Genomic DNA, 23531 nt, shown 5'->3' with positions numbered 1-23531 from the left:
AGAACGTTTGCAAAGTCGCCGGAACTTCCCTGCCCTGCCTTGGCCGGAAGCAGTTCCTCTGACCTTAACGTGATTGCACGTCATGACTTGTGCCACTGACACATAGGCCCCCCGCCTCCGTGGGCATGCATGTCAGGGTTGAGTACTGGCCGGACTAGTCATGCTGCCTGGCAAATTACAGTTATGGGCAAATTCTTTTCAATTTTCATGAACAATGTGTGCATGTCAACTAGATAGCTGCTCGAAAAATTTCCCAACGGAGCAGACACAGCCCACAGCAAATTTTTGCACAACAGTTACGAGCAGTGCTGTGTATCAGCCAGACAACCGGCTAAACAGTTTCCTATAGCATCAGCGACAGCCAAGTTTGCACAACAGTTAACAACAATGCCCTCTTCTCCTTTGGAGCTGGTGCCTGCATCAACTATACTTCTATGAACATGATACAAAAATAAAAGAAAAAAATAAATAAGCCGCGATCCAAATGTTGCCTCGATCTAAATCAATAGGGCCCCATGCTTCTTTGAATCACTCTAGGGAAGAACAAAACTACAAAGCCGGTCCATTTCTCTTCTTTGAAGCACGAAGTTGCTGCTCCGGTGACCCAAGTAAACATGTTTCATGTGGTAATCAATCTTGCTTTGCTTACAAGATCTCAGATCATCATTAGCATCTTTCTTTCACCTTGTTAGTTGTCATGACCAAGGTGGATGGTCCTGTTCCCTAGTCTCTGGAGGGTGTGGTTTCCACCCTGGTTTCTCGTCCCAGTACATGTCATAATATATGTGGCCAATTTCACGCAACTCTACACAGCACCACAGGCCCACATACCTCTTCACGCGATTCCGGAACTTCATCTCCACATCCTGGTTTCAATAATTTTAGTTCAGGTGGAAATTTTTATTCCGAACATTAGGCAAAATGTAAAACGTGTAGAGCAGCTTACTGCATCAGCAAAACCACCAAAGGCATCAACCATAGATGAGAATTGTATGACTTTGACACTCTTATATGATGAGAAGATATTCAACAGCTGCCAAAAGAAAGGGAGGAAAGCCGCAAACTTCAGCATGTCATTCCAGAAGCTCTAAACAATATAGCAAAATTTCCTAGCTTCAAGATACTACTTTCTGCGTTTGCATAAAATGCTTTAAGCTTCAGCAGTTAAGCTTTATTTTTCTATTTACCTTTTTCTCTTTAGTTCTTGAAGTCTTTCCCTAGCTCTCTATAAAGTATATGTACAGGAATTCAATGAAACTAAGGAAATCGAAATAATACTATTACGATGTTAAGCTTAAGTCTGGTCATATGATAAAGATTGTTGTACTTCGTACCAAACTGAAACCACATACTACAGGAAAGAAATAACAATGTACCTTTTCTTCAGTGCTATTTCTAGATAAAAGAAGGGGTCTGTGCTTATCAGTTCCATTAACTGCAGAGCATCTGGAGCTATGATCATCACAGAGTTGAACCTCGAGTAATGATTCTTTCACCTATTTGAACACTCCAAATCGAAACAATCAGGACACTAAGTTCGCCTTTCTTGTTGCCAAGCATTCAAGGTGAAATGTAAAGAAGGCAGCAAATCACTTGATATTACCTCTTTAGGTAATGATGGATTCTCAAGAAAGGAGTACTCTCTGAAATCAATGTGCGGGCCAAACTCTTCCTTGGGCAAGTCCTTTAGCATAACATGCACCTGTGCCATGAAATTATTGATCAAGGAAATTTTGTTTCATAACTGATTTACAAATATCAGTTAACTATTCTGTTTGGACCTTCTACAAGGGTTGAGAGGGATGAAGGGAGGGGAGAGGAAAAACATGACATGCATGGCCATTTAAGCACAACCAGTGATGGATTGCCAACACCACAAACGAACTATAGAACCAACCTCACAGCGTGAAGTAATCCATTGTTAGAAGCTGAGGTGGCAGTATGGGTCTCAGGTTTTAGAAAAAAAATACATGTTAGAAAATAAAAACTAAGCTCCACTACAAAAAGGAGCGTTTTCCTAACAGAATTACCTCAAACACATGATCCATTGGGCAGAGAAAAGGTTGTCTGGTCATTGTTCCTTCCATAACTCCAGGATGTCCAAACCACATTCTATCAAGCCTGCACCATAATGGAGGCATTACCTAAAAGTACAAACTGAAGTCAGAAAAGGGACATCAACATGTATGAAAACTACCGAAAGGCAGATAATAATTTAAAAACCCTCTCTACTACCTTCAAAAGCAACAGAAGATAAAAATATGATGATTCTGTCTTAACTGTAAGCAAGCATCTAGTGTGCATAGATGTTCAATATCTAATTTGTCACCATAGTACCTCTACCGTGCTCATATGGAAATTTTACTGGTATACAAATATACAATGGAATAGTGAAATTTGTATTAAGGAATAAGGAGAGATGGAGCACAACATCTGAAATGGTAATAACGTAATAACAAATTAATGAAGTCAATGATGCGGGGGCAAATCAAGTTCAGTGAGATGCTTCTACCTGAAGGTATGTCCATTTACCCCCACAATCAAGCAAGTGAAGAATGAAACATTAAAAAGCAGCTGAACAGAAGACACTCGTGAAGCATGAAAGAAACTAGTATTGAAAGAGAAGTTTCACCTACCAGTGTCCGTTTTAACAAAGACGCAATTGCAAGTGCAGTTCTTATTTGTTTCAGCTGAAAATTTCAAGCAACTAATTAGATTTAAAAAAATAAATATTAACAATAGAAATAAAGCTGTCAATTTATCAAATATATATATGGAAGAAGATACCTGATAATTAACCAATGCAAAATGAGATTCAACAGTATGAGCGCCATCTAATAGCAAACTTTTTGGAATGTTAGGTTTAAATGACAGGTAACCTCCTGCAACAGGACACCAGACTAAGCACCAGAATGATGAAATAGTAACAAATAGAAAGTATAAGAGTACTACTGCAGTCCATTTCAACACAGTTGAATAAACCTTTTACAAAAAGTAGAATACAGTTTACTTATGACAGGTATGGACAGAGTATAGACCTGGAGAGTCATAATATGACGGTTGATCAAAGAAAAGCATTGCCTCTCGCAATCTATGGCGCTTTCCTTCAGTACCCGCATATTGGAAAGTGGTATGAACTGCGTACGGTTCCAAATGAAGTTGCTTATACATGCCCTGATAATCCAAGAAGATGAACACAAAGCAGGTTGATATCAGTAGCACACTACGAACACAACTGCAAGCAATGGGAAAACACTAGCAAAAGAATACAAACATATCCAAAGAAAGGAAAAAGGACAACTAAAAAATTAACAAGATGCAACTATTATCTAACAAAAAAATGTTTCCACATGCAGAATTTCCAATTGGCAACTGCAAACAAAGAAATACACCTACCTGCACAAAGTATGTATGGCCGCTGCAAAATATACTTGCCGGTAGTACACCCAACTTCAGTTTTCCATCATAAGAATATACAAGATCACCTTGTCCTTCAACTGGCTGTCCAAAAACTTTGCGTACAAGATCATTAAAAGCATTCTGGTCCCACAACTTATCATCTGATAGGACTAAGTCTTTCCAATCCTTTGACAGTCTTTTAGCAGGTTCAGTTGGTCGCCAATGGAAAATACCAATATTGAATGCACCAGTAACTGTGGATAAGATAACATAAAATGACTTTCATAACTAATTACATAGCATTGGAATCTTCAGTTATCTAGTTTCCAAAAAGACAATAGAATAATTTGCCCAAAAGTTGGGAACCACCAAAGCATGCTTACGCCACTGCATTTTGGTAATTTAATAGAATCATCTGGACATGCCTGAGAGTTGAGGGTGAAGTTCAACATAAATAAACTCGAGAGTGAAATCATATTGTTGGGCCATGAAGAATGGAGGGTATATATGACAAGGTCCATAAGATCCTCCAATACCTTAAGTTTTAAACAATGCCTAGGGCAGAAAAGATTGTGAAGATAGTAATCAATTGTCTTAGTCTACACCAAAAAATTGGTGAATATAGTGCTTACAGGAATTTAGTCTAATCAATTACCTTAAATAATCAATTGCTTACCAGGAATTTAGTTGTTGCATTAACATTTGATAGTAAAACAGTGAGGAACAGAGGAACAAAAATAGAGCAATATTTGTAGTGATAGCATGCTTGAAATGAGCATCCCACCACTCAATAATGCCAGTGAAACACTAGAGCATGCTGAGCTACTTAGTTGTCTTCATCTACACAGAAAGGACTGCCAAGCAAGGGCGTTTGTTCACTAAGTTCTACATTGCAGGTGTTTGCTTGATACTGATTCACATGTACTTCACAAAGTAGATGCATGAGTTGTGCCTTGCTTTCACTAGTGATAACCTTTCTTACTTGACTGTTCACCTTTGAAAATGCTCAAATTGCGTATTTGTACTTAAATGCAAGTTCATTTCAAACTTCTAAGAAAAGCAGTACAAGGGAAATGGCAAATGCTACAGCATCATTAGCATGTCATGCAGTTCTGTTCAGTTCAGATGGTAAACAGCAAATAAGATAAAACCTCTATGGGCATGATTATTAATTTATTATAGCCCGGTGCAGATCACACCATTTCTCCTGACAACGCTCGGAGTTGAACAGAATATAATGTGATCTGTGCGCTTGACTACGTCTGATCGCAACAGAGACAGGTAACAAACACAGTAGCAACTCAGCAACCAGCAAGATTCAGAACAACAGCACGCTATATCTGTGGTTAGTAACTACCTTCCCTCCAGTTCTCCAGGCTGTCGTCGGTGACGGTGGGTATGACCTGATCACTGGACGTGAGGAGATCCGCGTCGGGGTATCGGGCGAGGTAGGGTAATGGGTTCTTGAGCCACACCATGTCCGTGTCGCACATGAGCAGCTCGTACCCGAATGGCAGTAGCGCGTTGATGAGCAGCACCTTCTCCCTGCCCATCTTGTGGAAGGTGGGGGAGCCCCAGCCGGCGTCCTCGGTGGCCATCCTGCTGCCCATGTCGAAGACGGGCACGCCCCGGAGGTAGAGCTCCCGCAGCAGCTTGGTGTCCATGGCGCCGACGAGGAGGTTGTCGACGCCGAGGTCGGTGAGGTGGCGCACCCAGGTAAGGATGAAGTCGAGGAAGGCGTAGTTGCCGAAGGTGACGACGATGACGCCGTCGCGGGCGCGGGCGGCGACCATGTCGCGGGTGAGCCGGAACGCGCGCGGCGACGGCATCCGGGACCCCCGGGGCGGGGGCTTCCAGATGGGGCGGTTGTACATGGTCTCCGGCTGGGCTGGAGCGGACCGGGAGAGGTTGCCCACGGCGGCGGGGGTGGTGGCGCCGGTGGGGAGGGGGAGCGGGGGCGCGGAGAGGGAGGAGAAGGAGGAGAGAAGGAAGAAGAGGGCGGAGACGGCGAATCCGCCGAGCACGGCGCCGTAGATCCCGACGAAGACCGGCTTGGTGGACTCGCCGGAGCACCACGCCGCCATTTCCCCGGCGGGGATCGGGGTCGCCGGAGGCGGAGGCGGGGTCAGCGGGCGGTGGGGGCGGTGGTGGGCATTCTCCGCGCAGTGTGAGGGGACGACCACGGAGTGGGGCCCGCTGGACTGTGGGTGCGCGGTGGGTCCGGCTCGACGGCACGGTCGTGTCGTGCACGTGTATGTATGTACGCTACGATGTATGAACTGTGGCGTCCCGTTACGGGAAAGCTGCGGAATCGTACGCGGTGGGTCCCGCCTCCTTTTGCTCCCGTCCGGTGCGGGTCGGCAGGAATGAATGTGGGCCCGCAGGCCGCAGGACAGGTACACTCCGTTACGGGACATGTTGTTGAAGGACAACTGTGAGGAGCAAAAACTGCAGAAGTTCCAAAAGAAAATTTTTGAATTTTTTTTTACCTTTTTACGAACTCAAGGACACGATCAATGTGGCAGAGACATCCAAAGAACATGCTGTAAAGCGACATCAGAATCAACGATGCGGCGGCCGTTTCCATTCACGGCCGCAACCCTGATCTCCGTTTTGTAGGAATCGCCGGACCAAATGTTTCGTCGGGTCTAGCCGCTTGCAGGCTTGCAGCGATCGAGCTCAAACTGATACCGATCCCACGAGCACACTCGTGCTGCAACTCTTCAAGACCGAGAAGGCGAAAGCCGCCGACGAGCCACCGCAGCGAGCGCAGCCGGCGACACCTTCACCGCAGCCAGGGCTAGCTTTGGCAACCATGTTCTCGGAACGATGGGAACTGAAACGTGGAACGAGGAACGTGGTACGGCACTTCCAGAAACGTTTCCGTCCCGGAACGAGGAACGTGGTCATGTTCCACGTTCTCAGCTGCTACGAGGCCAGCACCACCACCTAATCGCCACGTACTTCTCCTTCAGCTACGGCTCGAGCCGTCTGCCGTCGTCGGTCTCTGAGCGCTCGAGGAAGAACAGACGCCGTCGCTTGGCCATCGGCCATGTACCTGCCGTTCAAGAGCTCGCGCTCGGCGACGAGGTCCCGCAGCCCGGCGCACGCGCCCTACAGCCCCAGCGAGCTTGCCCAGGATCGCCGCCTGCAGGTCGGCGGGGAGCAACGTGAGGCGCGACGGCAGCAGCGCGGCATTCTCGGCGCAGATGTCGGCGAAGAGACGTCGGGCCAGGGCGTCGGCGAGAGTGTTCCTGAGCCGGGCACCCAGTTCATCGTTGGCCAACGTGCGGGCCACGGCGCCCAGGTCGCCGGAGAGGCCCCGCGCGACGACGCGCGCCCAGCGCGTTCCCGGCCGGCTGCCGCCGCTCGCGAGGTACCCATAGAGGATAAGGAAGTCGCCGTGTGCGCAGAGCCTCAGGACCGCGGTGTCGGCGGCGTTGCACGGTTGGGGGGAGGACACGACCCAAACCATGGTCCTGTACGAAAATTTTAGGGGTATTTTTGCAAACAATCGGATCGCGATCCGAATTACGGAATTAGGGGTGTATCTGAAATTATCAGGGTGTATTTTATAAATATCCGGATCGCGATTATTAATCGCAATCTAAAATAGGGCTTATATGAAAATGTTCAGTGTTTTTTTTAAGAAAAATACCGGATCGCCACGCCACCCAATGCTCAGCGGCGGCACGACGCGCCGGAGCGCCGCCGCCTTACGCCGGGCGACGACATCTTCTTCCTCCTGCCATCTTTCAGCCACCCCAGCTTGCGTGGACCGAGGTCGATCGATTCGGAGCCCCGAGGGACGGGTGCTTGCGCTGACAAGAAACGCCGCCTCCTCTGCTGCTTCATGCCGCGTGCGTCTCGCCGGATCCTCGCGGCGGGCGGCGGCGGCGGCACCACACTCCGGCCGTCTCCTTCTTCCATCCCCTCTCTCCTGTAGTGGACTCACTCCAGGAGACACGGCGCGTGGGTATGCATGTTGATGGCAGGCAAGGCGCGTGAACAGAGTTCCTGCGGACAGCGTCGAGGCCGTCAGGCCTACCTGCCTGGGAACCGGTGCGCCGCTGGATTACCGTAGGGCACGAAGCCCGCGTGGAGGAACGCGGCGTGGGCGACGAGGACGGTGCGGCCGAGGGGAGCCTCGGCGTCCCATCGCCGGGCGTCCATTGCTTCGGCGAGGGCATGGTTCCTCGGCCGGCATCGCGAGGAGGATGGCTTTGCGAGGAGCGAGGAGTTCGATGGGCCTTCTTCTTCTTGTTCATGGTGAACTTATTCACGCCTGAATCGTGAAAGCCAGCTTGGATAGCAAATCTGAGCAGGCCATTATCGTCTTCTTCGTTCACGATGACCTCTGGTACTCCAATCCACTCCCAAACCGTCCTTCATGGCTTCATCCCCAAATCCATCTATAGTTGTTTCGTGATATCAATTGTTACATCAGCTTCTTCCTGATAACATTCTGTTACTAACTATAAGCAGCTAATTTAGCCTTAAAAAAATAGCCATACAAGAGAGTCAAGCAAGCAGACAGAAGATAAGAAGTCTGATGTAGAAGAATTTCATCCTTGAAACCTTCCTTGCAAGCCTGAAACAGGAGCAGGAGGCCATTGTCATGGACAAGCAGAGAGAGGTTGTGGTCTTGGACGGGCATGCTATGTTGCTATGCAACTGAGGTAGAAAGACAGTTAGCAGGGTCCTAATTCTAAGAGTGCTGCAGCCAGCAGCTGGAGGCACTTGTTGGACGAATTTGCAACGCCACATGAGTGAGCTGCTTCCTGATAGATTGCTCCCTCCGTTTTAGTTTTTTAATTCATAAACTTTCTTATACATTTAGATATATCCTAGAAAAATAAAAAAATCTATAATTTGGGATGGAGGGAGTACAAGAAAAAAAAAAAGGAAAAGCCATGTATTTGTCACTAAACATTCTGCTGTTGGTTTTTTAATATATAGCACATCCATTGGTAGTACAGCCGTTTGCCGTGAACAGGGACCTGAATTTCATTCAGGCTTAGACATTGTCGTTAGATTGAATACAAGACAAACAAGTCTCTCTTTCTATAGGTTTTGGATTACATAATGATAATCATAATACGCATCTTGCATGCTCGCTCGATCGAGCTCAACTAATCTGCTCGTCATCATCCTCAGTGTGCAGCCTGTGGCGACAGAGCGGGCAGACGGCCTTACGGCGGAGCCACTCGGAGATGCAGTGCTGGTGGAAGGCGTGGGAGCAAGGCATCGCCCTCAGCTTCTCGTCGGCGCCGAAGTCCTGCAGGCAGACGGCGCACTCCTCCCCCGAGCGAGAGCGACCCGTCACCTCCGGCAGGCCCATGATGTCCTCGCTGGTGGCGGCGACGCGAGCGCGCTTGCTCCTGCGGCCATGACCGGCGGCGGCGGGCAGCTCGTCATAATCTAACAAAGCGGCGCCCAGTTCGAAATCATGAAGGTCGAACAAGCGCGACATTGAGCTGGCGCCGGGGATGTAATTGTCGTAATCGCCGAATCGGGAGGAGGACGCGGGGATGGGGATCTCCCGCACCGTCCCGGCCCCCGGGCCAGCAAGGATATGCAGGCGCGCTATTCGGCGTTGGCCTGGCGCTCGACGAACTCGCCCGATGAAATTACCGGCGTTCATCGGCGGCAACGGGGGATTGGGGACACAGCTAGCAGGATGAACGATGGAAGAAACTAATAAGCGGGTGGATACGTATGATCAATGGGGAACCGTACAGACCTGTGAATCCATCCCTTCCCTTTATATAGACAGATAGGTATAAAGGGATCCCATTTGCCGGAGTCGGAGTCGAGTCGAGTCGGAGTCGGAGACGAGATCTGATGCGATACGGGTGTTTCCAGGGATGAGGGACGGGGGGATGGGAGGAGAATAGGCAGGCAACGAGCTTGCGTATTGGAGAAAGTAGCACGGCAGCAGTTGGTGGGGCCGGTGGTGAGAGATTTCAGGCGGCGGCGGCTGCTGCAATCGCACGGGCAATTCAATGACTCATACACCCACCGTTTCTTCCCTCAAAGGGGTCTAGGGTGATCCGCTCTCACCGTTTTTGTTCATTTTGAGTGCAGAAGGGCTGTCAGCTATGCTGCAAAGAGCGAAGAAGGAGAGGAAGATAACATGTATTATGATATGCAGAGAGGCTCCAAGAGTGAACCATCTATTCTTTGCATGACTCTCTAACTTTAATGAAGACAGAAGTTAGTGGTGCTCAAGAGTTGATGCGTATTCTTGAGATGTATGAAGGGGCCTCAGGACAGATGATCAACAAAGATAAATCATCTATAATGTTCAGTCCAAATACAAGCGAGATAGTGAGGGCGTCGTATAAAATCAAATATGTCAATTATTCAAGAAGCTTGGAGTGAAAAGTACTTGGGTCTACCTGTGTTAGTTGGAATATCAAAAAAGAAGACCTTTGAGTAAATTAAGAAGAAAATATGGAATAAAATCCAAGGCTGGCACGAGAAACTTCTCTCCAAGGCTGGGAAGGAGATACTTGTGAAGGCTGTTGCGCAGTCCATTCCAACCTATGCCATATCATGCTTTGACCTCACAAAGGGCCTGTGTGATGAACTGCACACAATGATTGGAAGGTACTAGTCCATCAACCCGTGCTCCCTCACGGGCTAATATTTTTAAAAGTTATTGTATCTAAAAGTTATTTAGAAATTAAACTCCTAGCTAATAATTAAAATTATTTACCTACTACTCTCTCATTTTTCAATACTTCAACATAATACTCATATAGATACGTACTTATCTTTATCCAATTGTGATTGATTATTAATTAAGTAATTACTCTATAAACTTTTTAATCCACATTCACATTTTTTTTCATTTTGCATCGTATCTCCATACATTGTGTTTAGCATAAAAATCAACATCTTCTATCAACTCCACATACTTGTATAAATGGTCTATATAGTGACACTCATCATGTGTATATACTTTAACTTAGTATTTCTATGTTAACAATGATATAAATAGGTAATTTATAATCATATATTATTTTATTTTTTATGTTTTCGCATGATGCGCACGAAGATAATTAGATTAAGATTTAGGTGTTTACTTTATATTATTTCTAATAACGACATAAGTGGGACTTATATACCAATTTAGAATGACATTTTAAATTATGCTTTATAATGATATGTATGAGTAAATTGGATGAAAATTATGAGATTACTTTAGATTATTTTTTATAATGGTTGACCTCAGTAATTTAGAAATAGGTTTAGAGTTTATTTTTGAATATTTTTATAATGACAGTGGCGGGTAACTTTTTAGAAAGGGGGTGTTTGGGAGGAGGGGGCTAAATTTTAGCCCACGTCACATCGAATGTTTGGACACTAATTAGAAGTATTAAACCTAGACTAATTACAAAACTAATTCCACAACCCCTAGGCTAAATCGCGAGACGAATCTATTAAGCCTAATTAGTCCATGATTTGACAATGTGGTGCTACGGTAACCATTCACTAATGATGGATTAATTAGGCTTAATAGATTCGTCTCAAGATTTTGCCTAGGGGTTCCGTAATTAGTTTTATAATTAGCTTATGTTTAGTCCTCCTAATTAGTATCCGAACATCCGATGTGACAGGGCTAAAGTTTAGCCCCCTCCTCCCAAACACCCCCAAAATATAATAGATCAATACTATGATTATTAGAGTTCACAGGATTGGTGTTTTGATGTTTTTGATTGTTTTTAAATTTCTAGGATTTTTTTTCTAGCGTGTCTTTTGGGAACTAATGCGGAGTCTCCAATGAAAAAAATGAGACCATGTTGCTACAAAACTATTACCATGAGCTACATCTCATTTGTTAAATATTCAAACACAATACTTATAGAGATATATACCTATTGTCTTCACTCGATTATGATATATTTTAGTTAGTAATTACTCTATAATATTTTCATCCACAATAATAATATTTAATAATGACATATGTGGGTAACTTAGATACAAATCTAGAATGGTATTCTAAGTTATATTTTGTAATGATATTAACTTTTCACTTTGCATCGTAGTTATGCGTTTGAATTTGTTTAAGGAACCTAAGTTTGCATTATAATTTTAATATAGAAATCTATATTCTCGTCAATCTATAGTTATTATATCATATACCAATAGTGTAAGAAATAGACGATTTAGACTCTTATATTGTTGTATATTTTTAATTAAGGTGATTGGATTCAAATATCGGGTTACCTCATGTTACTTTTAATTATGACATAGGTGGATAATATAGATGCAAATTTAAGGGATTACTTTAAGTTTTTTTATATGACATACGTGGATAATATAGATGCAAATTTAAGGGATTACTTTTAAGTTTTTTAAGTGCTAGTGATGGGCAATTTAGTTGCAAATTTAGGGGGTTATTTTAAATATTATTTATAATGGATAATTTTGATGAAAATTAGGGTTATTTTAGCTAATCTTATATAATGGCAGAGATAGATAATTTAGATATAGATTTAGGGGTTACTTTAGGCTATTTTCATAATGGCATAGGTGGGTAATTTTTTAGAAAACATAATAGATCCAATGGTTACGATGATTTAAGTCTACCGATTGATGGTCATATGTTTTTTCTTTTTTGCGAGAATTTTTAAGATTTCTCTCTTTGTCTAGAGTGTCCATCTAGGTATCCTAAGTGGCTTCACCTGGTGGCTTCAAAAGTACTCTCCAATTAGTAATTAGTAATAGTAAGATTGGTGGAGTCAACAGGACAAAATAAATAAGCATTGGATGAGCTGGGAAAAACTTACGAGCTCGAAGAAAAATGGAGGCCTTGGTTTCAGAGACTTGCATCTGTTTAACTTAGCTATGTTGAGCAGACAAGCGTCGCGATTGCTCACTAATCCTGACACACGTTCTAAAAGCAAAGTATTTCCCACAATCCGACATTCTTCAGTGTACTCCTCAAGATAGAATGTCATATTCATGGAGGAGTATATTAAAGGGGGCAGAACTACTTAAGGAAGGCATGATTTGGCGTATTGGAAATGGAGAAAGGGTGAGAATATGGGATGATCCTTGGCTGCCCAAAGGAATAACCAGGAAACCGCCTTCAATACCGATTCCAAACCCTCATTGATTGTGCAACCGGTACTGCTATTTCAGTTGGGGGCCTTTAGTACCGGTTGGGTTGCCTGACATGTCACGCGTGACCTTTTTCTTTTCCTTTTCTTTTCTCATTTTCTTTTCCTTTTCTTTTCTCATTTTCTTTTCGTTTTCTTTCCCCACAGTGTCGGCCACCACCGCACAGGCCATTCCACCGCGGCACTGGCCTTCATGCTGTGCTGCGCTCCCAAAGTGCTCTAGCCTCCGGATCCAGGCTGCGCTACCCCAGGTCGCCAGCGCGCCCCTTCACCGTGGCACCCTTGCTGGCAGCCCGCACGCCGGCGGCGGCCGGGGACCCCGCGCCCTCAGCTGCCCACGCTCCGATGGCGGCCAGGAGGCCCCCCGCACTATAATAACCTAGCCTAATTGAACCACGTTTAATCTTAAGTAAAGTCATTTGAGCATAAAGAAGAATAATTGGCAGTTGTGAAGATAAGTAAAAAAAAGACACTTTTGCCCTCACAAGCTAAACAACTGTTTAAAATATAACTCAGATTTTTGCTTAAGAACTTAAAAATCTGTCCAACTAAGAGTTGTACAACTCAACCTTCCTAACAACTTTTATTTTTGGTGTTTTACTTGAATCTGAGTAGAAGACCTTACAAAACTTGAAGTTCAAAACTGTGCCCATTTAAGAAAAATAGGTAAAACCCCAACTTTGGAGCTCTTTATCTAGATTTTTCCAAAATAAACTCAAGCTGAGCTCTATATAAAATTTTTAGAGCTTCAAGCCCTTAACAACTTTGACTAAAGGAGTAAGGTATAAATTCATACAGAAGGCTTCCAAAACCCCAGTCAAATTCAGCTAGTTCGGTCAACCCTGCCTCAACCAACAACCTAGGCTAAGTTTGGAAGCAATTCAACCATGCATCTTAGCTTAAGCTTATCTCACAAAACTTGAATAGAACGCCAGCAAAACCCTTTATAAGAGTATGAGAACTAAGTTAATACAGCGACTTCCTCAATTGGACTCCAGTCAAATTCGCAACAGAAGCTTTTCAAAATTGGGGCTCAAGTCAGCCAAAACTCAAAAATCAGCCAAACCGTCGTTTTTGCCTAAGTCTGGAAATCCGACGTTCCTCTAAACTTTGAAGCTTTGTATGTTCAAATCTGCTGTGAATTTGAACTCAGTTCAATTATAAAAGTTTAACTTGGACTACAACTTTTGTAAAGGGAGTTAATATTGCACAGTTCAAGAATACGGAGATCTTTGCACTTGAAGACCGGCCCGGCAAAGCGATTCCGCAGATCCCTCGGCCCGAGCGTGCCAGAGCACGCGCGCGCCACGCTCTGCTCGCCGCCCGCCGTGTGGACGCCGCTCACCGGCGCAGCACCTCCGCCCGGTCTCCGACCGCGGTAGGGAGACGCCTCGCGTGCCCCGCGGCTAGTGAGCGCACGATCGCCCTGTCGTGCCTGTGCCACTCTACTCCGCCCGAGGGCATGCCTCGCCCGGAGCATGCGCACCCCCGCGAACGCCTGCCCGACACCGCCGCCGCCGCCAACCGCCGCCCCGGCCGTGACGCCTCGAGCGCCTGCCTCGCCAACCAGAAACCCAAGCACAGCCGTTCCTCGCGCACACGCTCATTTTGCTCGAGCCTGTCACCTCGCCTGCCTCACCCCGCCGGCCAGCCCCCCTGTCTGCCAATGGCGCCACTGCCATTAATGGCCGCAGCAGTGCCCCGGCTCCCCTCCGGTCCCCAATTGCCAGTCCCGGCCCCACCTCGTTCGCCGCTCCGTCCTGGCCCTATAAATGGAGGCCCGACCCCGCATGTGCCCCCTTTCCCCGTTCGCCCAACCTCGTTGTGCTCCCCTGCTTCGCTTCACGCCCGCCGTCAAGCCACCTCTCCGTGGAGCTCCCCCTTCCGTACCTACCCGTTCCTCGCCACCTGCACCGCTAGCTCTGCCGTGTTGATGCGAAGCTTCCCTCGCTGCTTGTTGGGGTCCCTCAACGTCAACGACGCCGGCACGCCATCGGACTTCGCCGCCACCCGAAGCTCCCCACCCTTGCATCGTTCCACTTCCACCAAGCCTCCTCCGCACCCCAACCACCACCAATCGACTCCCGGTGAGCTCCCGCGCCTCCCCCACAACTTCTTGCCCTGGATTGGCCGGCGCATCGATAGAATTTGGCCGGACCACCGCCGGGTGCGCTACCAAATGCTCTGTATCACCCCTATAACTCACTGTTAAAATTTTCGGACCAGTTTCATTATGGTTTCTATTTAAAAATGTTTATGTGTATGCTACCTTAGGGTAATAAAGTAATTCTGATTCTTTTATGCACCTCCAATGGACCTCAAATTTATGCAGTAGCTTATCTATGGCAAAGTTGAGTTTCTATTAAATTTGTGGCTTCACAGCTTACTGTTTGAAGATAGAAATAAAATCTGGAAGATGAACCAAACTAAATGGAAGAAAGAACCTTAAGTAAAGGTAATAGTGTTTTTTCGGAAGAGGTACAAAAGAACATTCAGAATAGGATACCTTTCCACTCCGAAGTTTAATAAATTTAAGTTGTATATATGTACACAATCACCATCAAGTCAACTCCGGGTTTACACCATAACACACCTTACCTTATGCAGATAAAGAAGGTGTAGAACCTTGTTTAGGTGAATGTGGTCATGATATAATTTATACTTCAGTAATAATTCATGTTTTGCATCCTATATGAGAAAGCATGGAAATTGAACTTGATGCATTTGCATTTCGTGTAGAGATGAACCTCGCTGACGGAACATACGAGTTTCACCTAGCGTCAGAAGGAGCCGTAGCTGATCTGCAGCAAGTCGGAGCCGAGCCCGTACTGGAGCAAGCCGAGGACCAATCCGCTAACTTCCCGTGTGAAGGCAAGCCCCGAAGCATGAATCCCTATCTTTAACTACTTGCAATATATTGGTTGTGTGATTGTGCATTTACGTTCCAGGAGTTGATTGAAATCGTAGATGCATGAACTTAGTACCCTTTTGATCTGAACACTAGTACGATAGGCTGAGTAGTTGCCATGCTTAATAGGACTCGGTAAAAGTCGAGTGATTGACTATCACTCGTGAGTTATAGGAGTTGTTTGCTTTCCTCTTGTTACAATTATAAGGACGATGAAAGGGGCCGAGCTCTGTGAACTATTTTGGTGGTCGGTAGATTGCCCCATCTATCTACATGAAACTGGACTAAGGTCGAGATGTGATAGTGTTAGTGATCAAGTGTTGAAAGTACTAATCTCATACCTAGGGGAAGCCTAGTACCTGAATGAACCGAAACGTGAGCGGATCGTTCCACTGTCTCTTGAACGGAGTTCCCTTGCGGCCGCATGTGGTGACAAGTGCGGTCATAGAATGGCAGAGGCCAGGTCTATGGAGCCTTGTACCAAGGGAAGTGGGCCCGACACGGGTCTAGGAATTGATGGGGATGACAGACAAATGAAGCGACCCTTTGCGGTGCGCGGATGTCGTGGGATTAAGTTCGCCATGCATGGTTAAGAAATTTGAATCGATTCATCTGCCTCTCATAGTTTGGGACTGCTTGATCGCTATGCTACACTGAGTAAGAATAAAAAATGATGATGATCTAATATTGTTACCTGTATAAATTGCTTGGAAACTATGCTTGGTTTAGTATAGTGCTAACTTAGAATGGTAAACAACAGTAGAACTTGTGGCTAAAATGTTGAAAGTAAGGACCTACACTAGTCGCTTTTGGCAAAAATAAACCCTAAAGTCAAAAAGCATACATGTCTAGGTGTTGGTGGAGCAGTACCACCAGTTGGTTAAGTCTTGTTGAGCGTAGTCGCTTACCTTGTTGTGGCACATCTTTTCAAGTGATGTTGATGCCCTTGAGCTCGCTACAAGTGGCACTTGGCCTCCCTAACTTCCTCCTGGTTGGACGGTTGAGTGGATCCCTCCTCGGATGGCGAGGACCGGGATCATTGATGTCATGATCGGCTTCGTCATGATATCCTACAACGATGTTTAGCTTCCGCTCAGTTATTTCTATTATTTGAGAACTCTTTGATGAAATTTCAAACTCAAGGTTGTAATAATTTGATGCACTTGTTTAATTAAGATGGATTGTTGTAATCTCTGTAACCACTCACCTTCGTGCGAGTCTTGCTGCCTTGATCATGAGTTAAGTGGTTTATCGGATGAAATCCGATGGACGACCAAGTTGACTTGTTTAAAGTACATGATCGTGTGTTAGGCGACTTAAATGTGCTTTAGCCATGTTAATTTGGGCGGTTTCGCCACACGCATCCTCGGGTTCTCGCGGCAGTGAGAGAGGAGAGGGAGGAGAGAGGAGGTTGTGTGGAGGAGAGGAGAGGGAGGAGAGAGGTGATGGAGGAGGCCTGGGAAGATAAGGCCCGGTGGGTGGGGAGATAAAGGAATTGGTCAAGGGGGTGGGGAGATAAAGGGGCAGAGAGGAGTCGGAGAGAGATTTTAGTACCGGGTGGAGACTCTACCAGATACTAATCGGCGACCTTTAGTACCGGGCGAAACCTCCACCGGTACTAAAGGGGTTCACGGGGGCTCCTCGTGGACTAGCCGTTAGATTCGGTACTAATGCTCACATTAGTATCGGATCAAACAACAACCAGTACTAAGGGGCAGGACGAATGCTCAGTTCTCTAGTAGCGATGGATTTGCTATCACTTGCGATGATTCTAACAGTAGAATGTTTAGGAACAAAAACATCTCTTTTCCCTTTTCTTGTAATCGATCAGAAAGCAGCCCACCCATGTGGTGCTGCAAAATCCTCCAACAAGTGGCTGCAGCTGCTGGCTGCAGCCCTCTTAAACCTCATGCGCCTTGTCCACTGCAAACTGTTGTACTACCAATGCATGCCATAGTGCCATACTGATTTGCAATTTGCAATGACAGTAAGTTCTGAACAGCAGAATGTTTATGAACGAACAAAAACATGCCTTTTCCTCTCCTTTTTTCTTGTAATCAATCACAATGGAGCTCAGATCACTCATGTCTCCGAAGCCGTCCAAGAAGTTAACTGAGGGGGTGAGGTCCTCCTAAAATTCTTGTCACATCGAATGTTAGATACTAATTAGGAGTATTAAACATAGACTAATTACAAATCAATTGCACAAATGAAGACTAATTTCCGAGACGAATCTATTAAACCTAATTAGCTCATGATTTGATAATGTGATGCTACAGTAAACATGTGCTAATGATGGATTAATTAGGCTTAATAGATTCGTCTCGTGAATTAGCCTCCTTTTGTGTAATTAGTCTTATAATTAGCTCATATTTAGTTTTTCTAATTAATCTTCGAATATTCGATGTGATATAAATTTTAGTCCGGACTAAAAGTCCAAACACCCTCTTCACTCCTGCTAGTTGTAGCTGCATGCAGCACAAAAGTCAATTAAGTCAATTAGGTCTACCCTGCAGGCTCTCTTTCTCTCTCATGCATGGTTATCTACTACTGTTGTCTCCAGCTTCCTTTGTTTTCACAGGGAAGCACCCTGGACGAGGACGAGTGCACTTGTGAATTGTGATATATAGCTCCCTGGGATATTTTCTTTTATCGCTGCTGTTCATCACCAACTATGGAAAAGAGTTTATAATATAGGCGCACGTAGGGAAAACTGCATTACATGGATGCCCTGAAGAAGAAGATTTTTCTTTTTTAAAAAATACAAGTATAAATAATGGGTAGGTCAATACATTTGTTGATATTACCTGCGGGAAACACCCCAAAACTTAATGACAAATTTTATTTGTTCTGGAATCTTAATGAGCTATAGGGCAGGTAAATGTGACATGATCCACATGTAAAGGTAATGCCAACCTGCTGATGAACATGCACATTACGGGTTTAAAAACAAGGACGATTTGCTAAAGTTTAGGTGGCTAAATTTAACAATTTCGGATCCAAACAGATCCAACTAAAATTTTGCTAAACTTTAGTTGGAGTCCAAAAACTGCTTTAGCTGGACAGCAAAAGGTGGTGAAAGTCCAAAATACCCTCGCAATAACTACTCCTACCAGCGCCCCACCCGTTCCTCCAGTTCTTTTTTCCCCCACAGCACTACGCCGCCACCCGCCACGCTGCGGGAGGCACCCGCGCCTGCAACCGCCACTGTCCATGGGTGCGGCGGAGGAGGATGGTGGTGGCGGCGGCCTGGACGCTGTCCCACTCCCTGACATGCCGCACCTCCCAACTGCCGGCCACCCAGCTGCACCTCCAGGTCATGGTCGAGCCGTCCCCTCCCAGCCATACCTAAGCCGCCCTCCTCAATCCCAATCGATCCCGTCCTCCGCCGGATGCCAGTCAAAGCACCCCAGATCTAGGCAGAGGCGAGCAGGACTGCAGGAGCGGCGGCACCCACGGCGGTCTGAAGCGATGGCAGCTGTGGCGCCCTGTGCGCAGCGGCATCCTTCATGGCAAGTCTCTAGGCCTTCCCGGGGCCGCCGCCGCCGCCGCGTCCTGAGATCTACACCACTCATCGAGGTCCGTCGCTCAAACCCCTGGCACCGCGGCCCCTGGCGCCTCCGTCGCCGGAGCTAGTGACGAGGTAGGACACCTGACTCCGGCTTAAGTGGTAAAAATTGGTTTTCCCCCCTCTAAATGGCTGCTCCACTGGACAGCACTGCAGGAGCTGTGCGGCATGCCAGATACCGACACCTTCTGCCTGATGATGGTGTTACTGCCACTGGATGAACTCACCTGAAGCCCTTCTTCAGTGAGTTCGGACTTATCAGATACTGTGTCCTCATCGAGGTACCTCACATTCAGGACATCCCGCATTCTCGGCGTATGCTCTGTATGTAACAGTTCTGCACATACTAATTCAAGGGCAACACGTTGAGAGGGAATGTTGCTTATCTGAACTGGCTTCTGGCTTCTGGTCCTGCAGCCTGCAGGTCAATTGGCCGCTGACACTTCCACGAAATTAATGGTAGCTCTAATATGCCACCATTCAGCGAGGAGGCCCAGCTCTTCTTGGATGCAATTATCCAGGATTTTGGCATTGATGATTTCGAAGCTGGGACTGTTTTCTGGATCACAAATGCAGCTCAAACGCAGAGATGGGAAAGGTATGCTAACCTTCAGATCGAGACTAATGTCTTAGGTGTCTGTACGGAGTTGTACTCAGCTTTTAAGTTACCTGTGATTTTGAACTTTACCCCCCAGGCGCTTGAGTTCTTCTATTTTGGACGCACTCATTAACAAGTTTGTGTGGTGTTTCTGTGGTATAGTTAGTTTTTGGACAATGATAATTGGCAAGCATATACTGAAAACAATGGCGAGTATGATTTCTTATCTCAGTCTCCTATTCCCAGTGCAACATGGATTGAGTAACACAAATTTTGCATTCTGTACCAACATAGTATGGTTGAAAAGATTTACCTTTTCCATTTATATATGGGGACTGTAGACAAATCCTATTTCTAATTAAAAAGTTGTTCAGCACTGTCATGTTTTAGAGCTTAATTAAGTTGCAGTAAATAACAGTTGGGTGAAATAACAACATCTAATAGACTCCACTAATAATGTGTGTGTTACTGTAAGTCCAAGACTTGTAAAAATATCAGGTGTTAAGGTGGGTATGTGCTGCCATACAGCTGATCCCTTGCTCCCTCTGAAGGCAACCATCTGTGTTCAAGTGTCTTGATTATTTGCATTTTTGTGTTAGTCACCTTTTGATATTAGGTGTTCCTACAATCGTGTCTACATGAGTGGTATGTGGCTTTAGAACCAAGAAATTTTGACTACCGATTGAACAAAATTATCAGTAAATTTGAATGTGTTGATGCTTGCTTGAGCATGTGTGGTTTCTGAAACAACTTACGGTTAAATCTGCCCGCAGTACAGGTTAACATAACCTTTTCTTATGATTGTATTACAAATTCTTCATGTATCTACTATAGTTGCTATATGCATCCCCATTTTTATTTTACCACACCACTTATTCCTTTGTAACCTGCTGCATCCAACTATGCAGTTTTATTATGTATACGCATGATAGGCATATTTCAATTCCATGGATAAAGTGAATGTTGCACAGTACTTTGTACCATCAATGTGATTCTGCCTGCCTGTTAGGGTTTTGGTGCTCAAGTTAGATTGTGAACAAAAGCTTATTAAAAATTTATCATGTTTTAGGTTCTCAACATTTATTAAATAGTTTTGTCCTTTATCATTAAATCTGCCAGTGCAGTGATTTATTTTCCTTAAAAAAAGTGCAGTGATTTCTCATACAATCTGATTAGTGCCAGGTGCAGCTACTGCCAACATCAGTGGTCACAATATGTTATAGTCAGTCGCAGAAGGATGGCGATGTTCAAAAACTTAATGTGCTCCTGCAGAATCATGGCATTGGAATTTTGACTTGAGGTAATTTTTGTCTCCTAGTGCATTGAAGTATGCCTGAGAACAAAAGCAAAATATATTCAGCTTGGTATGACAATTTGACTTGCCACTACATCTCTTTATTGTTCTTATGAGTGACAATGTTTCATGAGACTGGTTACATCTGGTTTAGTGTAATGTCCCATTCATATCTGAAAACATAGGGTTTTTGTTCACCTGACTATAACTCATATTATTAGTGTTACATCTTTTTTATTTGCCAAATCTGAATTGTTATTTTTTTTATCGTGTTTCTTCATGCCACGGTCCTGTCCAGCTTTAGCAGGAACAACCCATACTTACTCCCAATTTCTAAATAGAGCTCAACACAAACTTCATATAGAAATATGTAGAAGGGAGTTGGGGTCCTTCCTTTTGTTTTGATGTTTCATATTGAAAATAATGCAATGCTGTTTGGAAAATGATAAGATTGATAGGCATAGAGTCCTATTAGAGTATGTTGTCCTTCTTCCAGCGAAATGGTGTGTTTTGTGCGCTCATCAGATAAGCTCCCCTCAATTGAGCAATATTTTTAATATTATAAATACAAAATTAATGTAGTTCAATAGTTTTGCCATGCAATTTTCTTTTCTTCCTGCAAAATCTGTCATTTAAATTGCGCTTCAATGTTTCACCGTTCTTAGTTTCCTATTTCTAAATTTAAGGACCTTATATCCAAGATTTAGACTTGACAATATAAGTTCAATGATGAATTTACTATAATTTTGCCTTTTTATGCTGTTTAATCTTTGTCAGTTACCCAACTGGATGATCAATATTTCTACCATAACCCTTCATGGATGTATGGCACTAGAAGTTGTAGTGCATAGTTTTCTTTCACACAATCTTGGGTATCTTACATTGCTTATATTTTCTTTTCCTTGATTTCAGATAGAATCGCAAGAATCCTACGCACGCAAACCACTAGTATCTACTAAATCTGGGGTAACTCCGAAAACACAACCTGACAGCTGGCCGAGGCCCTGGGGCAGGTAAGCGGAGAGTTGGAGGCCTCGGTGGCTGTCGCGAGTAGCAGCTTAGGGTGGGGGCGCAGCAAGAGGGAGCCAAGCCGGCAGGCCACGGCGAGGACATTGGTGGCAAAAGCAACCTCCACCGCCCCTCCTCTGAAACTGTCCATGATGACGTTGTACAGCGAGCTTGCTATGCATGGAGTGGCGGCAAAGGTCTGCTAGTCACTCTGAAGTGCCTCAGTTGGATGGGTACTATCCAGGCGCTGCCAACAAGCAATGAAACGGTTGAATTGATGTTTATAGCATGCGGAATGAAACTGAATGCTGCAATTGCGTACCGTGACGGTGAGTTCTTTCAGATAGGGCATGTACCGCAGCAGATCCAAGAACTCGGTGACTCCGTGCGGGCTGGACATGTGGAGGTGCACCCCAAGAATTGTCAGGTTGGGGAGGGTCGGGATCCATCGGTTCCGGCTCTGGATCATCAACGGCAGAGAGACAGGTGATGAGATTATGACAGGCAGGTAGTCAGGGCAGTGCATTGAGCAAGAAGATGGAAGCGTACTCGTACCCAGGTTGTGGAGGAGGATCGTGAGCCCGTGTAGCTCGCGCAAGGCGCCTAGTGTCCGCAGGTCCAAACGTAGCTGGCCTCCCGTGCCCAGCGGTCGAACTCCAGCGGAGAGGATCGCCAGCCTAGGTGCGTAGTCGAGCCTGATGTCGCCTGACGCCGTGCACAAGGCCATCTCGAGGCGCGTCAGGCTGCTGGAGATGATGGTGAGGCCTTCTGGGCCGCATCCACCTGTTACGTGGCAGCACACGAGCACGAGGAGCTGGAGGGCGCGCAGCTCGGGGAGGAGCGCCGACAGATCCTGTCAGCACAGGTCGCACCCTATCAGCCTGAGCACCGCCAGGCACGGGGAAAGGTGGCCGGCGTCCAGCGACGTCAGGGCAAAGAAGCCCAGTGAGAGTTTCCTGAGGCCGCCGGGTCCGCTTGGGAGGAGACGCAGATAGAAGGTCTCGTATGCGGCTGGTTCTTATTGACGAGCACCAGCTCCTGGAGGGGGCGGCCTCTCTTCTTGGCTCGGATCAACTTCATCCACTTCCTCACCAGTTTCGGTGACGGGCACTTCGAGACTTCGACCCGGATGCAGTTCACCGGGCCCGGATGCTCCTTCAGCACATCGCGGATAGCGGCGGTGCTCACCCATGTCGAGACGTCCCCGAGGTCGGTGGCCAGATCGACGATAGCCCTGACCAGCCCTGTGTCGTGGATGACTAGCGGTACGCTCCTCCACGTGACCTCCCAACGCCCCTTCTTCACCCCGCCTCCTCCTCCTTGGGCCCCACCTTCTTCCTCGCCATAGCCTCCTCCCCGGGCTCGATGACGCGGCCGTAGGCGAGAATGTCCTTGTAGACCTCTACCTCCTCGAAGCGCTCCTCGCCGTGCTCCGAGGTCAAGACGATGCTAGCGCCAGGGAGCGGCGGAAGCATGTTGAGGGGCGCGGCGACGAGGTCCGGCGTGCGTTCTACCATCGCTGCTATCTCTTGGATGGATTGGAACTTGGGATTAGGGTTCTTTCAGGCAAGATCAATTGGATTCTACTCGACCGTTGCAGGTCCCAAGGTGAGTCGGTTGAAATT

The 23531-nt window shown here is 46.0% G+C and overlaps 2 protein-coding genes and 1 long non-coding RNA gene across 4 annotated transcripts; 1 reads left to right on the top strand and 2 right to left on the bottom strand.

Annotated features, from left to right (window-relative positions):
• Nucleotides 1-309: 309 nt before the first annotated feature.
• LOC117839739 (arabinosyltransferase XEG113) lies at nt 310-5554 on the bottom strand. The gene is made up of 10 exons (XM_034720146.2): nt 4757-5554; nt 3397-3653; nt 3039-3174; nt 2788-2882; nt 2637-2690; nt 2031-2144; nt 1604-1702; nt 1377-1496; nt 947-1033; nt 310-866 (listed from the first exon to the last, which is right to left on the bottom strand). The coding sequence occupies exons 1-10, from the start codon at nt 5481-5483 to the stop codon at nt 696-698; spliced, it is 1860 nt and encodes a 619-aa protein (XP_034576037.1). The 5' UTR covers nt 5484-5554; the 3' UTR covers nt 310-695.
• Nucleotides 5555-8527: 2973 nt separating this feature from the next.
• LOC117835275 (uncharacterized) lies at nt 8528-9043 on the bottom strand. The gene has a single exon (XM_034714639.1). The coding sequence runs from the start codon at nt 9041-9043 to the stop codon at nt 8528-8530; it is 516 nt and encodes a 171-aa protein (XP_034570530.1).
• Nucleotides 9044-18570: 9527 nt separating this feature from the next.
• On the top strand, nt 18571-22220 carry LOC117838802 (uncharacterized). 2 transcript variants are annotated; one of them, XR_004636725.2, is made up of 5 exons: nt 18571-19081; nt 19155-19330; nt 19424-19604; nt 20787-20904; nt 21811-22220. It is a non-coding gene; the product is annotated as an uncharacterized lncRNA (long non-coding RNA). The 2 variants fall into 2 exon arrangements; XR_004636724.2 differs by having other exon boundaries at nt 18572-19081; nt 20781-20904.
• Nucleotides 22221-23531: the final 1311 nt, after the last annotated feature.

Source organism: Setaria viridis, chromosome 9 (assembly GCF_005286985.2).
Source record: "Setaria viridis chromosome 9, Setaria_viridis_v4.0, whole genome shotgun sequence".
Classification (NCBI taxonomy): Eukaryota; Viridiplantae; Streptophyta; class Magnoliopsida; order Poales; family Poaceae; genus Setaria; species Setaria viridis.
This window is presented reverse-complemented; position numbering and strand designations above follow the sequence as displayed.

What these genes read in the sequence shown, in the direction of transcription:
- LOC117839739 (XM_034720146.2), bottom strand. Translation starts at nt 5,483, where the DNA reads ATGGCGGCGTGGTGCTCCGGCGAGTCCACCAAGCCGGTCTTCGTCGGG. An exon ending in CTTTGTTAAAACGGACACTG is followed by an intron (nt 2,145 to 2,636) that starts GTAGGTGAAACT and finishes TTGTACTTTTAG; the next exon opens with GTAATGCCTCCATTATGGTG. An exon ending in GAAATAGCACTGAAGAAAAG is followed by an intron (nt 1,034 to 1,376) that starts GTACATTGTTAT and finishes TTCTTTTGGCAG; the next exon opens with CTGTTGAATATCTTCTCATC.
- LOC117835275 (XM_034714639.1), bottom strand. Translation starts at nt 9,043, where the DNA reads ATGAACGCCGGTAATTTCATCGGGCGAGTTCGTCGAGCGCCAGGCCAA.